Raw genomic sequence first — 25924 nt, 5'->3', positions numbered from 1 at the left:
CAGAGGCGTGAATTTCAGTTCGCGTTTCTACACGCAAATTATCTGTGCACGACGGCGCCTTAACGTCTCGGGCGTAACATCTGATAGCCCGGTAAGTGCAACGTTAAGGCTGAATATAAGGCGGTGCTCGCGGTGGGTATGAGGGTTGACAGGTGGCGAGATAACATTCACGGCGGGGGCGCGTCGCGTTTATCGTTAAAAGCATCGAGGGAAATTTCGCAGTTTCTCGAGGCGAACGAAACCGATGGCGATACGCGGCGTTTCTCTCGTCTTAATACAGCCGTGCCCCAACCCCCGCGAGCTTCGCCCTTCACAGCGTAGTCGCCTTCTCTATTTTCCCGGGGCAGCGTGTTCTTTTTGCCGGCCGAGAACAGGCTCTTCCGCCTCGTTCCTCTGAACAACTGCCTCGACGAGGAATCCTCGTTTATATCGCTCCCGTCTTTGTATCCGACAGATAACGTTCGATTCTCTGGGATTCGTCCTCCCGTTCCATGAATTATTTGCGTATCGTTTTGTCGCTTCGAGAGACGATCCTTCCCCGTGAAAGGTTTTTCTGTTTAGCGTCCCCTGGAAGAACCGATGTTCGATTCGTTTCCCTGCTGATTATACAGGCGGCCAAAGAAGTGTCGGGGCCACTCGGCCTTTCCCTGATAATTTCAATTGCAAAAATAGCATATTAACACTTTGTTGCATTTTTATAGCCTTTTTATGACATTTCCTTCACTCACGGTTGGAAATTTTTAGTATTTTGTTTAAACAAACAACGTTTGTTAAAATTTTCTTGCGCAAATACATTTCCCATTAAAAAGCACACCATTTTTTTAAACAATTCATTTTATTTCGATCTCTGGTTTCTGAGATATCTAAAAAAATTCATTCTTTTTCTACCTTTGGTTTCCGAGATATGTATCTCAAAAAATGTGGTCTTGACCCTCAACTTTGAGGGCTGTTTTCGCCCCTTCAAAGTGGATGGTTGCCGATAAAAATAAACACGTGTCAAATATTTTTCGAAAAGCTATATCTCATAAGTTTCATCAAAATGGGCTTGTATCAACTGAATATGTTCCCTTAAGTTGGTGCTATATTGTGCTCGACTAAAAAACAGAGAAAAACAATTTTTAGAGTAGCCACTCACTTTTCATTTTTTGCAAGTTTCTCTATTGTGCTAAGTTGTGCTAAAGAATTCTTTTAAAGAAATAATAAGGAAAGAAGTTACGGTAAATAATAGTTGTGGACATGCAATTAACGTTTATGTTATTATCAATTATGCAAACAGCACGTATAATTTAACAACTGCGGGGATGTTGCCACAGTACAATCGGGGTTAATTGTCACATCTGACAACCTAATGATTTAAATTAATTTAATGATTCTGATTAAGACTACTGACTTATAAATTATCCTCAGTATGGAATAAGTAATTGGTAAACTATTTTTATTTGATTTTATGTTTTATAATGCTCCATATGCGCGTAATCATATTAACACAATGAGGTTGCTAATAGGTTTACATATAAATGTTCACAAGTTTGATTTTGTGTCTAAGACTGTGTAACATTTATAAAAGCCTCTTATGTATGTAACACTGTCAACAGCAAAGATAATATTTTCATAATTAATCGACGCTTCATTAATAAGCACAATTATTTAAAATTTATGACAATCAACCCCAGATACTATGACAACCAACCTAAGCTCAAAGTACATTGTCACAAAATCGTTCCTAAAAATTATTTAAATTAACTTTCAATCTTAAAATTCTAAAAATTACCCTCATGGATATTATACAATCTTTTCTAGTAAAAGCAGACGCTGGTAGTTCGAATTAGATTTGTCAAAATGAGCTTTCCGGTAGTTACAAGGAATCTTTTTCTAAATGGTTAAATAAGTCAACGATATGAATAAAAATTATTAAAAATCATCATGGCCAAGTAGACGATGCTCGTTCAAAATACCGTAAAATCATATTTACACTGATGACAATAATTCTCTCCAGCGTGAAATGTGCTTGATGCACACGTAATCTCGAGTTTGTCTAACGAAGTAATGTAAATACATACTTGTAGGTCTCACCTTCCATCGCGTTTTTTGCGAGAAGCCCAGGCGGATGTAAATAAAAGTGTCACTTTGATGTTCGGGGAAACGTAACGCAATGTAATCTATTGCAGAGCCACGTTGCGCTGGGGTGGATAAAATATATTTTTGCACAAGACTGGACCAGCACGTCAGTTACAGACGCACTCCGCAACGATAGCAGCACTTTTATGGACCGTTTTTACGAGACACCACTCCAACGGACTTCCTTTCACCCTTCAAAACCGTCCTGTGTAAAAGCTTTGTACGTCGTTGCTGGTTAAACTGCAGGGAGTGCGAGTTTCAACTTACTCCTGATACCAGCTTCTCTAATCGAGCTTGCTAGAGGCCGGCGCGGCGTTGCGTTTTAGACGGCGTCATTAGGTGGACAAACAGTTTCGTTCGTAAATAGAACGATGTCATTCTTTGTGGAAACCTCGAGTGAAAAGCATCAAGCATATCGGTATAATTATAGATTAGAGGCCCAAAATCTTGAAATATTGCAATTTTTACCATCTTTAAACGTTTGTAGCTCATTAAAATGTCGACCGATTTTGATGAAATTTTCCGAATACGTTTAATGAATACACATCTATTTGTTTTCTAAATTTGTCATATAAGCCCACATAAAAAGTGGTAAGATTCAACTTTTAGTATTTTCTCTACAATTCCGACAACTAGCAATTTTTAGAGTTAGAGCAAACGAATTGTTCTAACTTCCTAAAAATTTCAAATCCTATGGTCCAATATTAAAAACGTTGTCGTCTTTTTAAGAGAGTCCGCATAGTAGTGGGAGTCACTGTAATACGCGACATGACACAGGAAATTAGAACTCAAAAACATCTCGAACCGTTCACAACTAGCTAGCACACTACCGTCTCGACCTAAACCTTAAGAACGTTGTATAGTATATTGTTAAGTTCAAAAATATTTAAAAGCGTTACCTTCCACAATTCAAACTTTATTTGTAACCTGGTCAAAGTCCCGAGTATCGTCGCGAGCAAGCGAAACGGGATTTACGACCCGCGAAATTCGGTATACGGATTTGCGGTATTTCGGGCGCTTCATATATTTTTGTCCGGAAAAACGAATTGCCAATGTTTATAGAATAAAAACCGCCCATTACAAATTCTTCCCATTTATACGCCGAATGGGAATTCAGTAGATAATGAAATGTATCCCGAATTTCATTTTTATAGAAAATATTCGTCGTTCTGGGAATCGTTGGAACCGTCAGAGGAACAAAAAAAATTATTCGTGACAATACGAATGAGTGAAGTGGAGAGCGGCACGCTTTTGTGTTTTACGGGTGAACGGATAGCAAGCCGCTGCACAAATTCCTTTCCGTGCTCTGTGCACACATATGACTTATTAATCCCTTTGCGGCCTCGCAAACAGGAGCTATCGCGATGCATTTTAATTAAACGCAATCTCCGTGCCGCGAAATCAACCCTCGCATGGATGAACGATCACGAAAGGTACGGGATACATGAAGCAAAAACATCGTTCAATGGAACGTTCATTTATAGGTCGTCATTCGGGCTCCTCAAATTGTATCAGACATTAATTCTGAATAGCTTTTTCACTGAACTCTTCGTTTGCTGGTCATTATAATGAGAGACCACAGAAGAACTTTAATGCTTTTCAACAATGCCAGGGTTATTGATAGTTCGAATCAGGTGAAATGCCCTACGTGTGGACAAGGAAAAGTGATGCATAAATCTGGAAAATTGAATTTTTATAGTAAAACCAATAATTAAGAGATTAAATAAGTATTTCATATATTCTGAGACCTCTCTTAGCTACAAATAGGTATGAATATTATTTGATTAAGACATCAATTGAAATCTAAAAATAAATTGAAAGTTTATCTGAAAACGGTATTCAAAATAGTCTATTTTTATTCGAACCATGTGCATTTATAGTTTGAACTTTTATTAGAAAAAAAAGATATAATTTAAGCCCTTAGGCAAAAAATAATAATATTGATATTTTAAAATAAATTGGCAATCAGACGTAACTTAAGTAATAATTATTAATTCAAATATTAGATGTCGAAGTTTGAACTGTTTTGAAATATAAGTACTCCATACTGGGACGCGATGACACAAGCTGTCCAACTATAAGCTTATACTCGATGCATGTATGTACATACTACTACATACGCCTTAAGCCGGACACGTGTTTGCGACTAAAATCAACTCGTTCTTTTTACACTTAAATGGCAAATTATTTATCTAAATGTACAAATAATAAGTCTTCTATTCGCTTGTAAAAAAAACGAGAGAAACAAAATTAAAAAAGAAAAAGAACAAGAAATCAATAAAAATTTACACGCAAGAAAAAAGACAATTACACAACAAATTAAAGATATTAAGTTAAAAATCAATAATAAATTTAAAAAAAGGTCTAAAGTAACTAATGAAAATAAAGATGAAATTAAAGAAGAGAAAGCGAAATTATGCACTCAATTAGAAAATATGGAGAAAGAAGTATTCTCTTGAAATGCTTGCTTTACAATAACAAATGAAAATTAAACAGGATAGAATTTAATAGAATAATATTTTGATATATAAATGATTAAAAATTTAATAGAGTTCGATGTCATAGATATAATTATATGTAAATTCAATTTGTCCCGCTATAGGCGTTACTTCTGTCCAGGTACTAGCTTATTGTTAGATTGGATTTAATATGTCCACCTATAAGTTAGAATCATTCTTGTTAATACAATTAAAATATTAATCTAAACAATGATTTTTGGATTTTAAATGGTGGTCAACCCCCGGCGTAGGATAAAGAGGCACTGACCCGTTAAGTCAACGCTAATTTCCTCAATCTTTCGCTCTCACTAGCCGCTCCATTGTGTGAACAGCTAAAAAGAATGAAAGATTCTACTTCAAGGCGCTCCCCGCGTGGACCAAATTGGACAGAGTACTTGTCGCGCCATATCCCTCGCGATATTTCCCACTTTCCCGGACTCTTTACGTTTCGCACACACTAAAATACAAACAATAAAATTTTAAATTTCGGAGCAATACATTTTATTTTTATTACAATAATTTAAGGAAACTAAATAGGAAAACTTGATTTAGAGAAGGATGAATTTGATTTATCAAAGGGTGAATTTGATTTTCAAATGGGTGAATTTGGTATGCAAAAGGGTGAATTTGGTTTGCATAAAGATAACTATGATCTATAAAAGGGTGAATTTAGAGTACAAGACCTGTAGTAATTCTAATGAACACTTTAAGACAGTGGTCGGCAACGGCAGTGACTTTTCAGCCCGATCTCGGCTCGCTACGCTTCCTTTCGTCTCGCTCCCCGTGACGCACACTGGTCCACGCGCTCGATCTAGCTGTTCATTTGGTAAAAAAGCAACTTGCCCAAATCGATGTTTATTGAATGTATAATGCTAACTAAATGTCAATGACATTTGAAAACGATGAAATTAATGAGATTTATTAAAAATTGTGATCAGAACAAGCATTTAAAAATAAACATTTTATGAATCCTATATGCCACCGAAAAATTAACTCTTTTCTTATTGATACCCTGGAGAATCTATTTAACATTATGTGTCCATTTTTGTTGCAAATAAATAGAGTATATAACATCAAACACACCAAACTTGTCGATTATATACTTTAACAATAGTTCATTACACTTAAATGACGAAAACTTGAGAAACTGTTCACTTCTTAACACATCAAATAGTTCTTTTCTCGAAATCTTCATTTTCTTTACTTGTTTTTTTTAATTTTTTGTATTAGTCAATATCAATAGTTTTTAAACAAACATAGTATACCATAGAACATAGTATATTAACAGTATGGTAACCTTTGTATTAACAATAATTGGAGATGAAAGTACATACCTGACGCTTTAATATCCATGTAGAAAACTTGGCGGATTTAAATCGAAGAAAATAGAATGACAGCAAGTACGTCGTCAACAATACTGGCGCAATTAACTGATATTGGCCGACCGAAAGATAATTTCACTTTGCACAGGTGCACCAACTACAGTGTTACGTTAACAAAAAAAATTCTCACGCTACATTGTGGGCCGTTTCTTGGAGTACGTTATGATGGTATTTGTCACTAGTTTACAGAAAATTTTTATTTCTATTTTTGTCGTCGTAATTTAAGCATTTGGCCTTATGTGCGTCGCATTACTAGTGGTTCGCTCCGATATACCCGAGCCGAGATCAGATTGTTACAGTGGAGGGGATATTTTTTTTTGTTTGTCGTGTACGACCTTTTTGCGTTTATAGAGGATTTACATTTAGGGAAATGAATTGGAAGATACTCTTTGGATATGCTTCGTGTATCTGTGCACAGGAAAAAAGAAGAATCTTCGATCGGTCCCGCTCCTATTTGCGATTAACTCCATCGGATCGACACGGGTATTGGTCGAGGGGTTTCGCTCATTAAACCAAGCTCTGTTACATTGATTGCATTTTTGTTGGCGCACGAATTTATTGCCCGTGAGGAAGGCAACATTAAGACGGGGCGGAGGTCGGGGCCGGGCCTGAGGACAGCGATAATTACGGCGTCAAATTGAAGCAATCGTTTGGAAAGTTCACCGTCGACGAAAAGTGTTATTGCCGGGCGAGTAACTCGTATTGTGATTTATCGTGGCCTCGGGCAAAAACGTTGCGTCTTAATTGCCTGACGGGCGGTCGTAGTTACTACAACCGGGTAACGTTTGAACTGATGTAATAACCGTAAGTGCCTCCTCCATTAGCAGCTCGAGTTCCTCATTCAAATGGCTGCCGCTTCATATTCCGATCCGGTATAACTCGACCTTAAGAAAGGTCCTATTAGTCTCGCCACCTGCCGCCAGCACCCGTCATTCGCCGCCTCCGGTTCCTTCCGTACCCTTCCCTTCCCGTCCCTTCCTTTCCCTTCCGTTTCGTGCTTGTTCGACTGCGAGGGGACGCTGCGTGTGAGCTTCTTAAGTGAATTATGTCAGCATCTCCTACTTGCAAATTGAACGCGTCCCTCGACGAGTATTAATCGACACCTCGCGAAACGCCATTGTAACTTTGCGAGAGCGGAGTCGCCGGCTGCTTCCTCGAGGCTCTACTCCCGTCTTCCTGGACGACAACGGCAAATTAAACGTAATTTACGTTCCACGCTGCATTCATTTCCAGCTGATAAATTCAAACACAGCTCTGTTTGTTCCTTAAGAGTCATTCGATGAGCTCGGATAATCCGTTTAGCTGCGGAAGATCCGACAGGAAAACTCTTGGTGATAGAATACACTGGCCTGCAAAGGGTCTAGCAAGATGAGGATGGTCCAGCGGCACCCACGACGATTTTTATGGATATCGTGTGCAAAACAATGCTCTTAGGTTGAAAAGTAATTCCCCAAAATATTAAGTCGCTCTCCCATCAATTGAAGAGGTGGGCGGATACCCGAAAATTAGTGATACTCGGGTACCTGAAATTTCCGCATCACCAAACCCGGGGAAAATACCCGCGACCCGAACCCGAATTTCCGCGTACCGCCCCTAGTAAACACCCTAACCTTTATCATTTTTTCCCTAGGTTGATAATTAACATATTAAGATGAAGAGAAACGAGAATACTTGAACTTATCTCTTGCATTTCACATATTTTTTCACAATTGTGAGCAAAATCAAATTATGAAGGGCAGAAAAAAATTTATTTTTCTAAGGTTGGAGGTTGCAAGCAACCCTTGGAGTCACAACAAATATTTATGGCATAATTTCAATGATATCGAAGGGGGAATACCATAGAAAAAACATTTTTTGTTCGGTTATTTTCCGTTTGTTTTTCATATTTTTTTATTCCATCTTGTAGCTGCTGAAAGAAATACAATTGAGTATGCTTAAGTCATGACTAGACTGCGAATCTTTATGCAAAATAAAAAATGTTTGCATTAATTGCAGGACACAGGAGCCAAATAAAAATGGTATTTTTCCTTTAATTATACTATTAAGCTGAAACTAACACATTGATGTCCTTAAATATTTTTAGATGCCCACTGCTTTAGATTGTACGTATCCATTTTTGTCATAAATGCATAAAATCCGCAGTCTAGTCATGACCTTTACGTGATAAAATTGTGAGGCAATATTTGCGAATGTATAATTGATTTAATAGAATGTACATTTTCTTCCTGTATGATACGGAAACACAAAGAAACATAGCGGGTCCTATCCTTTTGTCCCCGGCTGTACCCAGCCCGTGAAATATCGCATCGTGTACCAATCGACAAGTTTCCCCGATCGAGACGAACGAGGCGACGACGACGGCGATTCGTCGCTCGTGAAAATCACGTGGTTGACGTTCGCGCGTGTTTTCGGTCAACTGAGGGTGCAAGAGTTGGGTTGGCCGAGGGTGGGCAAAAGCGGGATAGGATTAATGAATTACGATGCGCGCGTGGCCGATGCAGCCGGCGCTCGGTACACACCGAATTAATCCCGAATAATGTCTCGCAAACCGCGCGACGCGCGCGATTGTTGAAAATAAAATGCCGCCAGGAGAACGGATCTGTCGTTGGCCGGGCTCTTTATACGCATGCTCCGGGTATTTTTATGGGGTGTACACTGAGTTTTATGGCCCGTGCACGGCGAATCACTGATTCCAAACCGAATGTCCAAGGACCTTTTCTCTCCGCGCGGAATCGACCGGTCCGTTAAGCAGATAGCGGCTATCAAACCGGCGCAGTCGCGACCGTTTGTTCGAATCCTCTGGTTTTGCCGGAGCTCCTCGGCCATCGGTGTAAACGCGGAACGAGGAAAATCACCAATGACCAGCCTCAATGGTTGTTCAAGCGCGTACTGAATTTGAATAATTCAAAGCAACGTCTATCACTTTTAATGGTGGCGCACCAAACCGAGCGCGTCGGATTATTGCGTCGATCGTGAAACATTGTTTTAAAACGTTAACAGATTTTTGTAGTATTCTCATTATACAATAGACCGATCAACGGGCACAGGAAATTCTTCGATTTAACGACTATGTTTCAAATTTCTATGACGCGACCACTATAGCATGATTCTGCACCTCTAGATATGTAGACATCTGCTAAAAAAATGGCCCGCAAAATTGATCTTGGCACTTTTCCAAGTTGAATTATTTTTTTAATGTATTCTATTATACACTGCCCGAAATTACCACCTGATTTTTTGGAGAAATCTTATAATTATGTCATAGTAATGAGAAGCTGATGCACGATAGTATTTTAGAATTAATAAAAGAAACCATTTACATGATTACATTCATAGATATATTATTTATTTACAGAAAAACGTAAAGTTATATAGTTGTAGAAACGAACTGCGAAGTTTCCATATAGCCACACGTTTTTTGAATAGATAACATCAAGATTATCGAAAATTTCTTCTATATTTACAAATTAATACTTAGTATAATTGCCATTTCTTCGAATAACGTCGAAAATTCGATTAGGCATTGATGAAATCAAAGTACGAAGAGTTTCTGCTTCGATGGATGTCCACGATGTTCACCGCAATCAATGACTCAGAAACAGAGTTGTACTGTTTCAAATTGCCATATACATACTTTTCTTGCAAGTATTCCTTAAAGATTCTCAATTGGGTTTAATATTTCATGTTTTTCGAAACTGCTTTCATTTTCAGACGGTGATCATATTCCGATCGAAACTGCTAGATCATTTCAAGAATTGTTTAAAATACTTCTACTTAGCCAAAATTAAATTTTTTGTTCGTGTGCCTCGTAAGAGTGATCTTGAACTAATGGACAGAACTAATAGGGAGCGCTAATAGAATGGATTTACTTGAACGGAAGGGAGAAGTGGATTGTTGCGACGCCTCGTGCAAAATCGAAGGGGTGTAATGGACAGACCGAAATTAATGGATACCGGGAACAGTTTAATGCTTCCTGGCGTTCGATTGGTTGTCCGAGAAATTCTACGACTTCCGTATCATGTACCTACATACAACCGTCTCGGCTAAAGGGAAGTGGCGTGTTTAACGCGTGTTTTTCTCTGCACAGCGACATGGATAACTTGGTGATAGATATAGAAATCTAGGAGCCTATGATTCTGTGTAAAGGACTATCATAATCGTTCAGCGACGACACCTGCGCAAACTGCCAGTTCCATAAAATCGACAATCCAGACGGAAAACTCGGAAACCCTTATCGCAGATGGGTTTGCAACTATCTCTGCGAGCTCCGTCTGAGTAAATCTATTACAGAGATATGTCTAGCAATGCCAGGAAGAAAGTTAGTAAACTAGGTCATCAGATAAAGGACGGAGGTGCGGTAGCGACTTAAGTGCGATGTACGGCCGCGTTGATATCTGTTATCGCTGCTCCTCGTTGTTAGCTTTTTGCTCGGTTGACACCAGTTGTCATGCTTACCGCTTTTAGCCTAGAAGGTGTGTGTTTCTTTCACCTTACAAAGCAACCGAGCGTCTACACAAAATGAAATCGGACTTACATAGAAGATTAGACAACTCGGAAATTTAACAAATTTTCGAAGTTATCAGCAGCAAAGCATATCATCCATTAGACAAGCTTCTTCTGCAAGTTCCATAATTCAATTTTAAGAAATTAATCTCCAAAGATTTTAACGTGCTAAAATTTGTAGCTTTATACTGGGTGATTCACGCAATTGTAACAAGCAATATCTTCGTTCCGGTTGAAGTTAGGAAAAAATGTTGCACGGGAAAGATGAATGGCTTTTAAAGGGCTACAAGATAGTGTCAATCGTTTTTGCCCAGCTGGAGGCGTAGCGGTCATATAGAAAAAGAATAGTTTTATTCAAGTAAAAATCAATTTTTACTATTTTTTTCGCAATTCCGACCAAATGCTTTTTTCCAAAATATTTTTTAGACGTCATTTCTTCTAGCCTTACAGAGAAATTGAAGTCGTTTGGTCCGTTCATAAAAAAGTTATTCTGATTTAAAGTGTGTTGAATCAGTTATGCTCCTTACTGTATCCTACAGTGTTCTATCCACGATTCAGTTCTCCCCTTAACCGCAAAATTAAAATTTACACCTAACAATAAAGAGATTCAAGGTGGCCTTTCTATCTCGATAAAAAAACAAAATAGAAAAAACTAATCATTGCATTGCATCCTAGTTTTTAAACCATAGACCTTTCGTTTCAACCAGTTTTTCGTATACTAAATAGTATAGAAGTAATTTAGATGGCACACTTAGCTGAATAATCCTGTATAATAAAATTCTCCGCTATAGTGCTGTTTTCGCGTAAATCGCACGCGGAACGGACGAAGCGAATCTTCATAAAATGGGCACCGTTGCCACGCTCGTGGACCAAGATTTTCCACGGAGCCCGGTTCTCCTTCTGAATGGCGGCGTCGATGAGACGGTCGACGCGAAGTACTACTTGCTCTGATGCGACCGTTCCACTTTTGTGTCCTGCTTCGTATTCAGATCGTTCGTGGCGGCAACACTCGGCCGCGTCCCATTAAAATTTCAATAAAAAGAATTCACGATAGAAAATAGGAAGAAGAGCGCGGTAAGTGCGCCAAACGTTTCCTGATCTCTCGCCGTTACGCTCATTTTTTCCGTGAAATATCTTTGATCCCTTCACGCAGTTCACGACGGCTGTGTACACTGTACACTACCGGCGAAATGTATGAGACCAGGTCACTCTAATTAACCCTTTGACAGCGAGAGACATATACTCGCCGGCACAAAATCACTGTTAGGATAACTGGAAAGCTGTTAGGATGACAGAGGAGTCCCTCTCCCCCCAAAGACTCGCCCAGACCTAACTGAGACCTAACAGTGTTTTATAAATATGTCGTAAACTAAAGCCGAGCGGCGCACAGTGGTGTAAACCGATGAATTTTGTGTCAAAATCAAAGAAGTTTCGATAGAAGTAAGCTAAAGCGATGATTTTTTTAAAGTCAAACTCAAATATTGCAGAATATGGGAAAAATAAAGAGGTTATGGTCTTTTAACATTGAAAATCTGTGTTAAACTGTGATTTTTTCTTGATATGCTATAGTTCATTTCCCGTAGATTTTGCCACGTTGATTTCAAATCTTCTCATCATTTTTTCGTTATAATGATTTGATAACCCACTGGTTTGAAGGTACATTGTATTCTCATATATGGAACACAACAAAAATAAGAAGTAATCAAGTATTTGACGTCTAACTAATAGCTGGTAACCAGATACTACCATTGCCTACTTAAGAAGTTACAAATTTCTAATTTAATTTCGAATGTTTTGTAACAGTAAATAACATAATGTGATATGTCGTCGAATTCGTATTATGATCGTGTACTATCGTGTTATGACCAAAAAATATATGGTTCCATTTTAAAAAATTAATTTGTCTTTGAAATTTCTCCTCTCATCATTCGAATCCTGAAAAAATTACATCATATGATTGTTTCCTTCATACCGAACAATTTTTGCAAACAAATTTTTTCCGTAACTTCAGTGTGTCACGCGATATTTCCGTTATCAGATAAACGAAACACCCTGTGTCCTGTTTGGTATCATTTTAATCAGAAAAATGTCGCAAATACATTGGTAAAATTTCATTAAAAATAAGTAAAAAATAAAGAAGTTTCAGTATTGCACTGGTATTATGTCACCGATACGCTATTTTTTGTTGCGCCTTCGGCCGCCACAGTGGTCCCGGAGCCCGCTTTTTGTGGCCAAACCATTGTAACGTTATTTCAACGTTTAATGTTATATTATTATAGGTCGTTGGATTCGTCTTGATACCAGTTAGAATATTATGAAGTAAAAAATATATGTTAATACTTAAAAAATTGAGGTAATCTTCATTTTTTTATAAAAAAATTTTTTCTTTACTTTTTTATATTGAAGTTTGTAGAAAAGTGAATACTGATCAACTTTCGTTCAAAACATTTTTTTCATATCATCAGAAATATTTGATAAATTGTGTTAACAATACTCACAGTGCATACTACGGTTTCTAACTCGGCGAGCTGTTTTTTCCGCCTCTGTCAACTTTGGTCCCCACTCCTGTCGAATTTTTCGTGCTATTCGCAAGCGTGGGACCTTGAAATCCCGTGTCTGCTATAGAAAGAATAATAGCTCGATGCTACAACGAAACAGACAGTATCAACACTGATAAATAATAACTGTATAAATTATATTATATAATTCTATAAACTATAATATAAACTGTAAACCATACGTGTGTAAGTTTCAAATGCGTGATGCGTTCAGAACGTAGCATTAGAGCGCGTACTTACTTCGAACGTCTGCTTGTTAAAATAGACGTAGAATTATAAACGGCAGGAACCGGCAGTTAAAATTTACACATGTATAGGTTGAAGGTCTAAGCTTTCAGAAACATCAAGTCTGAATGCTAACATTTTTAAACGTTTTTTTAAAACTCTACTTGAAGTTTACATTGCACTTAAATTTATATCCTTCGTATATTGATTGAAACATGCTTATATTGCCTTTAAATAACTGAAATATACCTGCTCACACATACGAAAATATAGTACAAATTTTCATTTCAGCATTGTGTAAGGAATAATTAAACTTTAGTTTTTCCTCCAATTTCATAATTTTGAACTTCAAACGCTATATCTGCTCGGAAAGTTATCCGAAAGACCTAATATTTTGAATTTCGAGGTTTCAAAGTGTTCTTGTTTGAAAGAAAAAAAATTTTGTTGAAATTTGAAAGTCGAAAAATTGAATTTTGGCCACAAAAAGCGGGCTCCGGGACCACTGTGGGCCGCGCGGTCCGTGTTTACATGCTGTCCTTTTCTACGTTCGGCGCGGTCGACGAAGTCACAAAAAATAGTCTCCGGTCCCGATTTATGTCACAACTCACAACACAGAACCGAGAATTGACTTCGAATGGGACTTTACTACATTTGATAGTGGAGGAACCGGTACCCTGGTAGTGGCGAAACCGGTAAACTCATAGTGGGAGTCGTGAAGCGACAGCGGGGAAGAAGTTGCCCGGGCCTGGTGTAAATCGCGATCGTAGGAGAGCACAGTTAATTACAAAGGAAACGATACCCATCTCTGATTATGAAGTTCGGAATTCTGGGTTAATTGGAATATATTCGAGATCGTTCGCGGGCAGAATTATTAGGAAAATAATGCCGATAGGAAGTAAGCCACGTGTAATAAGCTGGAAGGATGTTCGCGCGATGGCGGTGAAATTAACGAAGATCTCGTAACTGCACTCGGGTCAAACGATTTCGCGTTTCAGACTAATTCTCGACGGACCGGGGACCTGGTTTGCTCACTCCATTCGGATGCTCCGACGAATCAATGAGACAAATGGGGACGGCGAACGTACGCACGCTGTGTCGCATTAAATCAAAATACACTGCCCTGCGGCTGTGTTAGCCGTGTATTAACGGCACACGTGACAACACGGGAATTTACTCATCACTGGAGTGATATTGGAACTCCGAAGTAATATCAGCAAAACTCTTACTAAGTATGCTGCTGTCTGTGGACATTTTTATCCACATTTTCGTACTCGATGAGTGTCTCGAGTACGTCGAGTACGAATTTACATAAAGAATATTCTGGTTCTGAATTTTCAAAAATCAATTTTGTTTTTACAGAAAAAGTAGGTGAGTGGTAATACAATCAATCACATAACCAATAAATCTTTGCTTCTAATCAAATAATTTCAGTGCAACAACCCCCAAAATAAATATATTACCGTTTTTGACGTACTTAATTATTACATTTAATGTTAAATTCATTTACTTCATCACTTCTTACAATAAGTCTATAAACATGTCTGCAATAATTAAGGAGAAAAAAGGAATAACAGAGTGAATGTAGAAGAAAAAGGGTAAAAACAAATAACACTGTCCAACACCAAATTTGATTTCAATATACTGTTGGGTCCTTCTTATAGAGTTTTTTGCGCTGATTCCGAATCTGGTTTTAATTTTTTTCCTATACGTCCAGTTTTTGAGAAAATGGAGTTTTAAAAAAAGACATATTTTTCAACTTTAAACAAATATTGCGATGTTATTATAAAAGATATTGAATTGTTGTTTACAGCAAAAGATTCTGTAGACTTTCCCGAATACAGTGATATCCAATATTAATACATTATGATTATTTAAACATGTTTAAACAATGATTAAAGACGGAGATGCACCACTTTTGCACCAATTTTTGCGGATATTTTCGAATTTATCTCAAAAAATAAGGGTCCAGCGAAAAATTGAACTATACCACGCGAAAGAGCAGACTTTTATCTTGAGAAACCCCCCTGTGAAGTTTGCATGGTCGACGTTTTTACCGAACCAGAAAGCAAAATATCTTCGCCCGACATGCGTTGACGCCAGTGGTGCTCTTCCACTAGCGCGGTCGTTCGTCGGGATACGGCGCGGCGCGCTGCGGTGAAACGGCGCGTGGCTATAAGCGCGCAATTATGTCAGCTTACTTAAATGTAATATTATATTAAATGTTATATTATTGTTATTTATTATATATTAGTATATTTATTCTGTATAAATTATTGTATGTATTTTTTAATGTTAGTCTCTCGTTTATAGTATATTTAATACAAAAAATACCTTTTGTAACAAAATAATAATTTATTCACACACTACACTATTACACTATTTACAATGCTAATATATATGTGTACACTATTCAGATATAATACACTACTAAAATACATATATTATATACACAACAACTAAAATACTATAAATAACTATAAATGTTTTTTATGAAGTTTTATACGTAGCAATGCAGATTTGAAATGCTTGACACGACTGATTTCAACAAACACAAAGCCGAAACTGAACTCTGGCATCAGTTTTCTTAAGAACCAACACGATATTTTGAAATAAATGACGGTCTACGGACAACGGAATACATACAATGTAAGGAAAGTCTGCAATGCGGTGACTGAAAAATTTTATTTTCAGTAATTGTCGTCTTATCTATGTATTGTAATTATAGTGCCAATGAACACTCGAGATTCTTCCGAGTAAAATAAGTTCAAACACAATATAAACGGGACTATTTTTATTGACTTAAATACATAATTAAAATAGTTTGCTCCATATTAAATCGATATAGTGTATTATATCTGAATAGTGTACACATATATATTAGCATTGTAAATAGTGTAATAGTGTAGTGTGTGAATAAATTATTTTTTTGTTACAAAAGGTATTTTTTGTATTAAATATACTATAAACGAGAGACTAACATTAAAAAATACATACAATAATTTATACAGAATAAATATACTAATATATAATAAATAACAATAATATAACATTTAATAAAATATTACATTTAAGTAAGCTGACATAATTGCGCGCTTATAGCCACGCGCCGTTTCACCGCAGCGCGCCGCGCCGTATCCCGACGAACGACCGCGCTAGTGGAAGAGCACCACTGGCGTCAACGCATGTCGGGCGAAGATATTTTGCTTTCTGGTTCGGTAAAAACGTCGACCATGCAAACTTCACAGGGGGGTTTCTCAAGATAAAAGTCTGCTCTTTCGCGTGGTATAGTTCAATTTTTCGCTAAACCCTTATTTTTTGAGATAAATTCGAAAATATCCGCAAAAATTGGTGCAAAAGTGGTGCATCTCCGTCTTTAATCATTGTTTAAACATGTTTAAACAATCATAATGTATTAATATTGGATATCACTGTATTCGGGAAAGTCTACAGAATCTTTTGCTGTAAACAACAATTCAATATCTTTTATAATAACATCGCAATATTTGTTTAAAGTTGAAAAATATGTCTCTTTTTAAAACTCCATTTTTTCAAAAACTGGACGTATAGGAAAAAAATTAAAACCAGATTCGGAATCAGCGCAAAAAACTCTATAAGAAGGACCCAACAGTATATTGAAATCACAAAAAAAGTTGAAATTTGTTGGACAGTGTAATTAATGCATAGTGAGGAGAATTTGATGAATGCTTATACGGCTTATTGTATTAACTAATTGAAAATACATGATTTTTTAGTCAACTAAGTTTAACAAAATATAATTTTATCGTAAAATTATATGCAATACACGTAAAAATCATGAATCGTATACATTAATCAATCAATCATGATTAAAATTTTAATCGAATAATGCCCAACTCTGCCGCTAAATGACTAAATTATGGCGACTAGATTTTTAAAACCTTTTATTTAATTTATTTTTTATAGAAGGATGAATAGTAGTTAGGATTGAATTTTTAGCAGAAATAGAAAAATATGTTAAAATAAGTAAAGTTAGTCATTCTTTCTTAGGTTTAAGTTTTGTATTTACAAATTAAAATTTGTTTTCGGTTTAGTTTTTATTCTGTTCTTCTAAATAAAAGTGTGTATTTGTGTGTTATTCGACATATATATTATAATTATAAGCATTTCAATCGGAATATAAATCACGCTCGGATATTTGAGCAAAAACTGGGACACGCTTGTGAGCAGAAATGCGAGCATTTCCATTTTTGCCGAGCAGAATGAGAGGAATTTTATGCTTCGTATTGAATTGACTATTATTAATTTAAAATGTCTTTGAACATATACTTTTTAAATTTAATTTTTGAGGGAAGTGTAAATTTGATATCTAACAAGTCTTTTTATCAATTGTTTATCGACCGGTTTATAACTCCATTTGAGTAAGAAAAAATCATGATCTTGTTTCGTCAACTTTTGTAGGTGCTGCGTAGAAGAAAAATAAACAAAATCCATGCTATTATTTTCATCTTGAAACACGCCTTCAGTTTAGTACGTGCAAAATCCTCAAGCATGCGTGTATTAAGTTATAACTTAGTAAATGAAACGATTTTCTAAGAAACTCTGTAGGAATTAGATTTATGAATTTTTCTTGAACTTCAGTATTTAATTGTTCAATACAGAAATGGAATTTTGCAAAGAAAAAAAAATACACAACAGAATGATGCTCTATTTAGCTTCCAATAAATTAGTAATAACTAGACTGCGTATTTTATGCGTTTATGATAAAAATGGGTAGGTCTAATTTATGACAGTAAAAATATTTGAAGAATTTAAACATACTTCATATCATTTTCAGAAATTAACCCTTTGCACTCGAATGGCGACTCTGAGGCGCCACGAAAAATTGTCATACCATTATTCAAAACAGTTTTAACATTATAAATTATAAAAAGCTCAACTGTTATATACGAAAACAGGTTCAATTTGATGTGCACAATGTAAAAAAGATTACATAGAACAAAAATTAGCTGGGTTGAAACAAATATCTTGATATTGGAATTCAAATTGCTTCGAGTGCAAAGGGTTAAATATTTATTTCATCCCAGCTTGTGTTGCAATTCAGGTAGAAAGTTTTTATTTTGCATAAAGATCCGCAGTCTAGTAATAACATTTTTCTTTCAGTCAAAAAAATTGGTTTTGTCCGCGTTTTTCAGTTTGAACTTTGATCCCACCCACCCAACAATCCTGTATAATTTTAATTACCATCGGTGATAGCTTGTCCCAGAATAAAGTGTACCTAATAAGTTTAACTAAAGTTTAGTGTCTAATATCTCGGAAAATAAGATCGAGCGACGGGTACATGTTTAGGGAAAAGTTGTTCGGAATATTGATCTTGACAAATATTGTCAATTGGAGATGAGTCCCATTTTGTCAGGATTCACCCAAAATTGTGCAATGATAATAATAATAGTAACTCATTCTTAATTGTCTCGTATGAGAACACAAGAAACAGTCCAAGTACACGTTGAAAAGAAAAATTCGTCCGTAACGTCCGAGAAGGAAATTAATTTTCTTGTTGAAGAAACAGGCGGAATGTAATTACAACTTTGTATTTCTTAAAGAGTAAAGTGAGTTTGTTCAGTGTAACAACGAGACGATACCGGGAGAAGTGATATCGACTGGCGAATCAACTTTGTCTCGCCCATCACAATTTCATGAAAGTTAGATTTTTTTCATGGTACGATTAAAATTCATGTAGTACTTGGATCTTCCAGTTGCATGCAATCTTCTCCCCTCCTTCGTTTTCGAAAAGAGATCAGTATCGAATTAATCGAATGCAGGACAGTCCATAAATACGGTAGACTAAGTGATTTTTCTGTTTGCGATTGCATATTCATAGAATTCTTCAAAAGAATATTCAATCTTTTCCTTTTTGAACTTTTCTCCTCTCTGGTGAACCTTGCCTCGCATTTCGTTTACAAAATCTCATCTTTCCGCCCATTATTTCACCCACTTCAGCTAGTGGCCGTACTACCTTTCAATATAATTAAAAATTCGCCTGCAATTTCCTAACTCTATACAATTGAATGCATTAATTTCGTTGCAATCGGTTCGTTTAACAATTTTCTCAATATTGCCTGTCAGGCTATATTTCTCGTCGTATAATACTGCGCGCAAATAAGGCCGGATGTAAATTTTTTAATTTCGCTAATGCATAATTTTGAAGCACCGAGCACTCTCCTTTCTCTCTCTCTCTCTCTCTCTCTCTCTCTCTCTCTCTCTCCTCTCTGGTTTCGTCTTTTGTATCAGGTATTCCTGGTCACGTTCGGCCGTCATCATCGCGATCATTGCAGCAAAAACTTGCACGATAATAAATTTCAAAAACCGTGCGGAAGGCACGTTTCTCTAATTACTATAGACTATAGAAAAATTTGTTACGTCGCACAGTGAACCAAACGTTGAATCTAGCTGATAAAAAATCATACTTATTAGACATTGTATGGGGTCATTCCAAAGCGGAAACTTTTATCTTTGGGTACAGGATAACCTGAATAGAAAATAAAACAAATTTCTTAAGTTCTTTCAATCATTTGAACTACATACAATGTATGTAAATTGTGCTATGTGTAAAGTTTGCCTAATATAGTGCAGTATACTTTTATTCAATACTCGATTCAACAATGTTGCGAGAACAAATTTTTGGGTTACACGTAACAAAAAATGATTAACACAATTTTACGTAATAAAATTGAATTGATTAATTTTCTATTTGATATAAAAAATCAAAAATCTTCATTAAAATTCAGCTGAATTCGTTGTGTTATTTCGGAAAGTACCGTTTCTTTAAATGTACGAATAACGTCATTATCCGTTTCGCGAGTATTTAAATTTTCCACTAATGGTAGCTGAGGTAGCAGAGCCCTGAGGCAGTTACAATTGGCGGGAATGTACCGAAACAATCTGTTCCGGACAAAATGACTCCAGGACAGCCAGGACGTGCCCTACGAGTTACAAAATATACACAAATACACTTGTTATACATTCATTTTTCAGAATCAAATCATACCAACTTTTTAAAATTCTGCGGGGTGCTCAAAGTACCCCACTTTTATCAAGAATCTAACTTTACTTGTGAGGCTGAAATCGCCACGTATGCGCGAGAAAAGATGCACCATATCGGAACTGATCGGAACACTGGGCCTGGGCTGAAGGCTGAAATCGCTGCGCATGTGCGAGAGGAGTTACACCAGTTGCACCGTTGCACCATATCACACCATATCGGAAATCGGAATCTGTATTGGGACACTCCCCATTTACATATTGGATGTTATTGATAAAGATCCTGCATTTCCATTGGGAACATTAGTGATGGATAATTCTACCCTGCAAAGTATAAAAGAAATCTTCGGTACAGATTTTCAACAGTATGTATTTTCGTTTTGTTGCAGTTGTCACTCTCTCTCTGTTACACATATATATATTCTATAATATTATAAATTATTTTCTTTTCTTTAATTAAAGGTACTGTGAACGTTATAAGATAATACTAAAAAAAGATAAATATGATACTTTTATGGTACCTAGTATTAGTGCTCTGTCGCAGTGTATAGACATTCTTGAGGGATCTAACCTTCAAATAGATAACAAACTGAATCAAATACATAAGCCTAGACTATCTTCGGAGAATCAATGCGCAACAAGTATTTGAATTTTATTTTTTTCTATCAGTTATATATATTTATTTTTTTAAAAACGTTCATGTCATTACGTTCTTTAAATTTGGAAATCTAAAAGATTATTTTTCTAGGATTACATAAACGACGCAAAATTACCAGAAAAGGGGAACAACCGACGTATCAAAATATTCGTCATAATTTATTTCTTACTGATTTAAAATTAGACATTTATTTATACGACACATTCTGCGTCTTACCTACTTGCACAATTTATACAGTTCCATCAAATTATATTTTAAACACAGCGAACACAGGAAATGAAATATATGAGTTCATTTTAAAGAAAACCATGAAAGGAATTGACATTGTCGATTATGAAACTTCTGTTCCACTTATTTCAACTCTTTTAAATCAATTTCAGAAAGGGCACAAAAATTTTCATTATGATAGAGTTTTGAGAAAGATAATTCAAGACCAAGCGTCTACTCGAAACTTGGGCTGCAAATACGAAGTTCCATTAAAACAAGTGAAATCATTCTTTGATCTTATATTTGCTAAAGTAGTTCCCCTAGCCATATTTGGAAAGTTAAGGAATCTTAAAATGGTGAAAAAAGCTATGTGCCAGCTTTTAGTTACACCGCGTCGCAAATCTTTTGATTTGATGTTTCTCTTCGAGAAGCTAGATGTATGTAACGTACTTATTTACTAAAGTTATAGTCTATATTAACATACTGTAACTATACATTGTAACTTATGTATTCTAGATTTCTTGCATTACATGGTTAAACGATATACAGATCATAAAGACACGATGGCTCATTTTAGCAAAATTTATCAAATGGTTCTTTAATGGATATCTCTTAAAAATATTGCGTAGTCAGTTTCATGTAACAACACTTTCCGCAACGAATAATAAAAGAATATATATTGCACGTCCAAATTGGTGTCTTGTTCAGAAAAACTTTATTAAGAAAAAAATACTTTCGAATTGCTTACAACCTGAAATTAAGTGTAACGAGTGGAAACCACCAATAGGTATTTATAAATTACGTGCCAAAAATTCTAGCGTACGTCCCATATTTCTATCAAAGTGAGTAAGATATTTGCATAGTTTACTAAAAATACAAAATTCATTCAAATCTCATGTCGTAACTTCTGTATTAGATATCCTGCGCAGGAAAAGCAACATTTACAGCTAATTCTCAAGTTTTTAAGACAGTTACAAATCACAGAGTATGGATTGACTAATTTTCAAAAAACATGGAAGTCGGTTGTTCAACACAAATATAATTTAGGAAATGAAAAATTCTGTCTTGTATCTTGTGATGTAAAGGATGCATTTGGTTCTATAGTACAGGGTATGATAATTTTTGGAATCAAATATTTCAAGTACAATACGAAAATTTTAATTTCTATGAACTGAATTAGTTTGCAGTTACCAGGCCTAGTAACGAGAAAACTCATTAAATCATGTTACGCTTATAAATGTACAGTGACTCCCATTAATATTCGTACGCTCTCAAAAAAACGATAACTTCGTTAATATTGGACTATGCGATTTGAACTTTTTTGGGAACCTAGAGCAATTAGTTCAAAAATTGCATTTGGTCGGAAGTTGTAGAGAAAATACTGAAAGTTGCATTTTACAACTTTTTTATGCGGGCCTATATTGAAATTTTAAAAAATACGTTTTCTAGATCTGTGTCAATGATATGCACTGTGAAAGTTTCATAGAAATCGGTTGATGCGTGAAAAAACGACAGGCATTGAAAGATGTAAGAATACTTGGAATTACTGCAGTTGGAGGCCAAAATTGTGAAAACTGCAATTTTTACCATCTTTAAACGTTTGTAACTCGTTTTTGAGTAACTCGATTTTGAAGAAATTTTCAGAATATGTTTAATTGATACAGATCTACGAATCGTGTTTTCTAAATTTTCCATATAAGCCCACATAAAAAAATTTGGAAATACAACTTTCAGTATTTTCTCTGCAATTCCGACAATTCGCAGTATTTTTCAAAAATTTTTGCCACGTTGTGTAGCAAACCAATTCTAAGTTCTCAAAAAATTTCAAATCGTATATTCCAATATTAAAAAAATTATAGTCTTTTTAAGAGTGTCCGAATATTATGTAGTGGGAGTCACTGTATGCTAACAATGTATTTTTCGTTCAGGGCACTTATATGATATTATAATGTTACTGTGCAAAAAACTTCCAGAAGTTTTAGTACTTAGTAAATATGCAGTTAAATGTAATAAATATATCACAGTGAAGTATGGTCATACTTTCTGTTACAAACAATATTTTGACGACACAAATTTACAATTACCCTTGTCACCTGGTAGTTTGTATGCCCGCACAAAGCATGGCAACTCCATAAGCGTAATGAAGAGCTGGTTGTTAGAAAAGATTCGGAAATATATTTTCTATCAAAGGGTAAATTGAAGATATTGCACAATCTAAAGAAATCATTTATTAGTACATACATGGTGTTCATTTTATCTGAAGACATTGAAATATCTCGAGAACTATCGGATCAAAACAAGTGGGTAATGAAAGTTGTTCGTCGCGAAGGGGGACATCCAATGATACCAACCTCGATCCCCCCCCTGGAGGTGGGGGTGGGGGAAGATAAAAAACTTAAATGGGAACCCCCATTTTTCATTGCAGATTTGGATTCTCCAGAAAAAGATACACGAATTTGACCTAGGAGTTTTTGCATTTTGGTTCACACATGACGCTGTAATGGACAAAAATCAAAATGGGTAAAAAGTCGTTGAAAATTGGGGATATCTCGAGGAAAGTAGTTTTAAAAGTAGATTTTGATTTATTCATAAACAAACCAATGAATTTTTCCAACTGCTTTCGATAGCAGCGACATCTGTGAAAGAAATTACACCAATAATATCAAATCAATGGAGAACCAAGATTTGCTATAAAAAAGGATTTCCCATTGAAGATTTTGAAATAATTCTCTCTCCCACCCTCAGGAAGTGGGAGTGGGGGGGGGGGGGTCAATTATGTTGCTATTGAATAGCATTCTTAAAAATATCAAATACGTCTACTTTTATTTTTCTGATCTGATGTGTATTTCTCGAGATATTCCTAATTTTCAACGATTTTGCAAAGATTTTGCAACGAAAATGCAAAAACTCCTAGGTCAAATTTGTGTATTTTTTTATGGAGAATCCAAGTCTCTGCAATGAAAAATGGGGGTTTCCATTTAAGTTTTTTATCTTCCCCCACCCCCACCTCCAGGGGGGGGATCGAGGTTGGTATCATTGGATGTCCCCCTTCGCGACGAACAACTTTCATTACCCACTTGTTTTGATCCGATGCATAGGTCTCGAGATATTTGAATGTCTTCAGATAAAATGACCACTCTGTATACTTAAACGTTTATCAAGTACTAACACTGTATAACAAATATTAATATGTTTATTAATAGGTACACATACGTGGAAAAACGTACATTATAGGCAAAGGAATAGCTCAAGGATTGATGTTATCACCTATTTTGTCAGATATATATTACAGTTATGCATTACAAAAACAAATATCTTCGTTTCTACATCGTGGTGAAATTTTCAGATATACGGATGATATTTTATATGCTACAGACAATGAAATTTTAGCGAAAAAGTAAGATATAACATATTTCAATATTTATATCTAGAAAATGTTTTTAAAAAACTGTAAATTATATTGATCTGTAATCTATATACTTTATAGGTTCCTCGAATTAATAAAAAAGGGTATTCCACAATTCAACTGTTACTTTAAAGAATTTAAAACACAAAGTAATATTATTAATACTTCAAGTACATTCACAAACAATATTAAATATATTGGTTACAAAATTAATTGTGATACTTTAGAAGTAGAACCCAAAGATTTAAATACGCATATGCGTTACTTAATATCGTTCCCCGTAAAGAATAAGATAACACCTTTAGAGTGGGTAATCTTTTAAAAAATATTTATCGTATTATCTTATGAGAACTTTAATCTATTAGTTCTTTTAGGTTCTTTAGAAAGCGACTTTATAATGTTAATGGTTTACTATTATCAAAAGTTGTCTTAGATCGTACAATTAATTCTGAAGAAACGATAATGAGAACATTACGAAAAACTTGTTTAATGCAAGCCGGACGTGCGTATGTTTTGATAAAAGAATTGTTTTATAACATTGAGGATAATGTTCAGAATATAATGGCAATTATTAAAATTACTAACAAGAAGGTTGCAAGACAAGTTATGAAAATTTTTTTATCATGTGAGATCTTTTGCATTGATAATTTATTTATTATTTTATATTTATGCATAAGTAATCGCTGCTTTATGAATTTATTTTAGTGGAAAGAAGAATAAGCAAGGAAAGTGTGTGTACCTGGTATAAGAGAATTCTTCATATTTTATGGAGATCACATCAATATATTTTTAGGAGGGATCCGGATTTGTCGAAATATTTTATGAACTATTTGAATAGGAAGAATAGGTATAGTAAGAGAAACAGAAAGACAAATATTCTACCAGTATCTTATTCTATCACCCCAGATAGCCAAATCTAACATGGCAAAAAATCAGTACAGTCTGCTAGCAGATTGGCAGCAGACACAGGCAACAAATCTGCAGCACACTTTATAGATCTTGTAATTTAGAGTCTAATTGTTCTCATAAAAAAATAAAGCTCTACAAGCGTCTATTTTTCATTACTTTATAAAAAAGACTGAACTGTATTTATTCAGATTTATAGCAATTTTTGCTACAATATCCTTCCAGTCAACCAGGCCTGCCCGAGCATCTTCTGCCGGGCTGGACCGGGCAGAATTTAGGGCCGAGCGGCCCGAGGAGCTTCTGCCGGGGTCTAGCCGGACAGATTCCCGGTCTTTCTGCCGGCATATGCGCGCGTAGACACCCGTCCAAAATCGAGCATTTTGCTTACTGGGTTTGTAGGAAAATTTCCCTTTTACGGAAAATAATTTAAATAACTAACAACTTTA

The 25924-nt window shown here is 35.7% G+C and overlaps 1 protein-coding gene across 3 annotated transcripts; it reads left to right on the top strand.

The window, feature by feature from the left end:
• Window positions 1-20442: 20442 nt before the first annotated feature.
• Tert (telomerase reverse transcriptase) lies at window positions 20443-25650 on the top strand. 3 transcript variants are annotated; one of them, XM_076442444.1, is made up of 10 exons: window positions 20446-20666; window positions 20764-20942; window positions 21050-21603; window positions 21683-22008; window positions 22083-22276; window positions 23140-23357; window positions 24370-24563; window positions 24654-24878; window positions 24947-25197; window positions 25278-25650. In XM_076442444.1, the coding sequence occupies exons 1-10, from the start codon at window positions 20470-20472 to the stop codon at window positions 25490-25492; spliced, it is 2553 nt and encodes an 850-aa protein (XP_076298559.1). In that variant the 5' UTR covers window positions 20446-20469; the 3' UTR covers window positions 25493-25650. The 3 variants fall into 3 exon arrangements, with proteins under 3 accessions (XP_076298566.1, XP_076298559.1, XP_076298555.1); XM_076442440.1 differs by having other exon boundaries at window positions 23095-23357; XM_076442451.1 differs by lacking the exon at window positions 20764-20942 and having other exon boundaries at window positions 20443-20666; window positions 21340-21603; window positions 23095-23357.
• The last annotated feature ends 274 nt before the right edge of the window (window positions 25651-25924 follow it).

This window comes from Lasioglossum baleicum, chromosome 2, assembly GCF_051020765.1.
Source record: "Lasioglossum baleicum chromosome 2, iyLasBale1, whole genome shotgun sequence".
Lineage (NCBI taxonomy): Eukaryota > Metazoa > Arthropoda > Insecta > Hymenoptera > Halictidae > Lasioglossum > Lasioglossum baleicum.
Note: the sequence above shows the minus strand (reverse complement) of the source record. Positions and strands in the feature narration are given on the sequence as shown.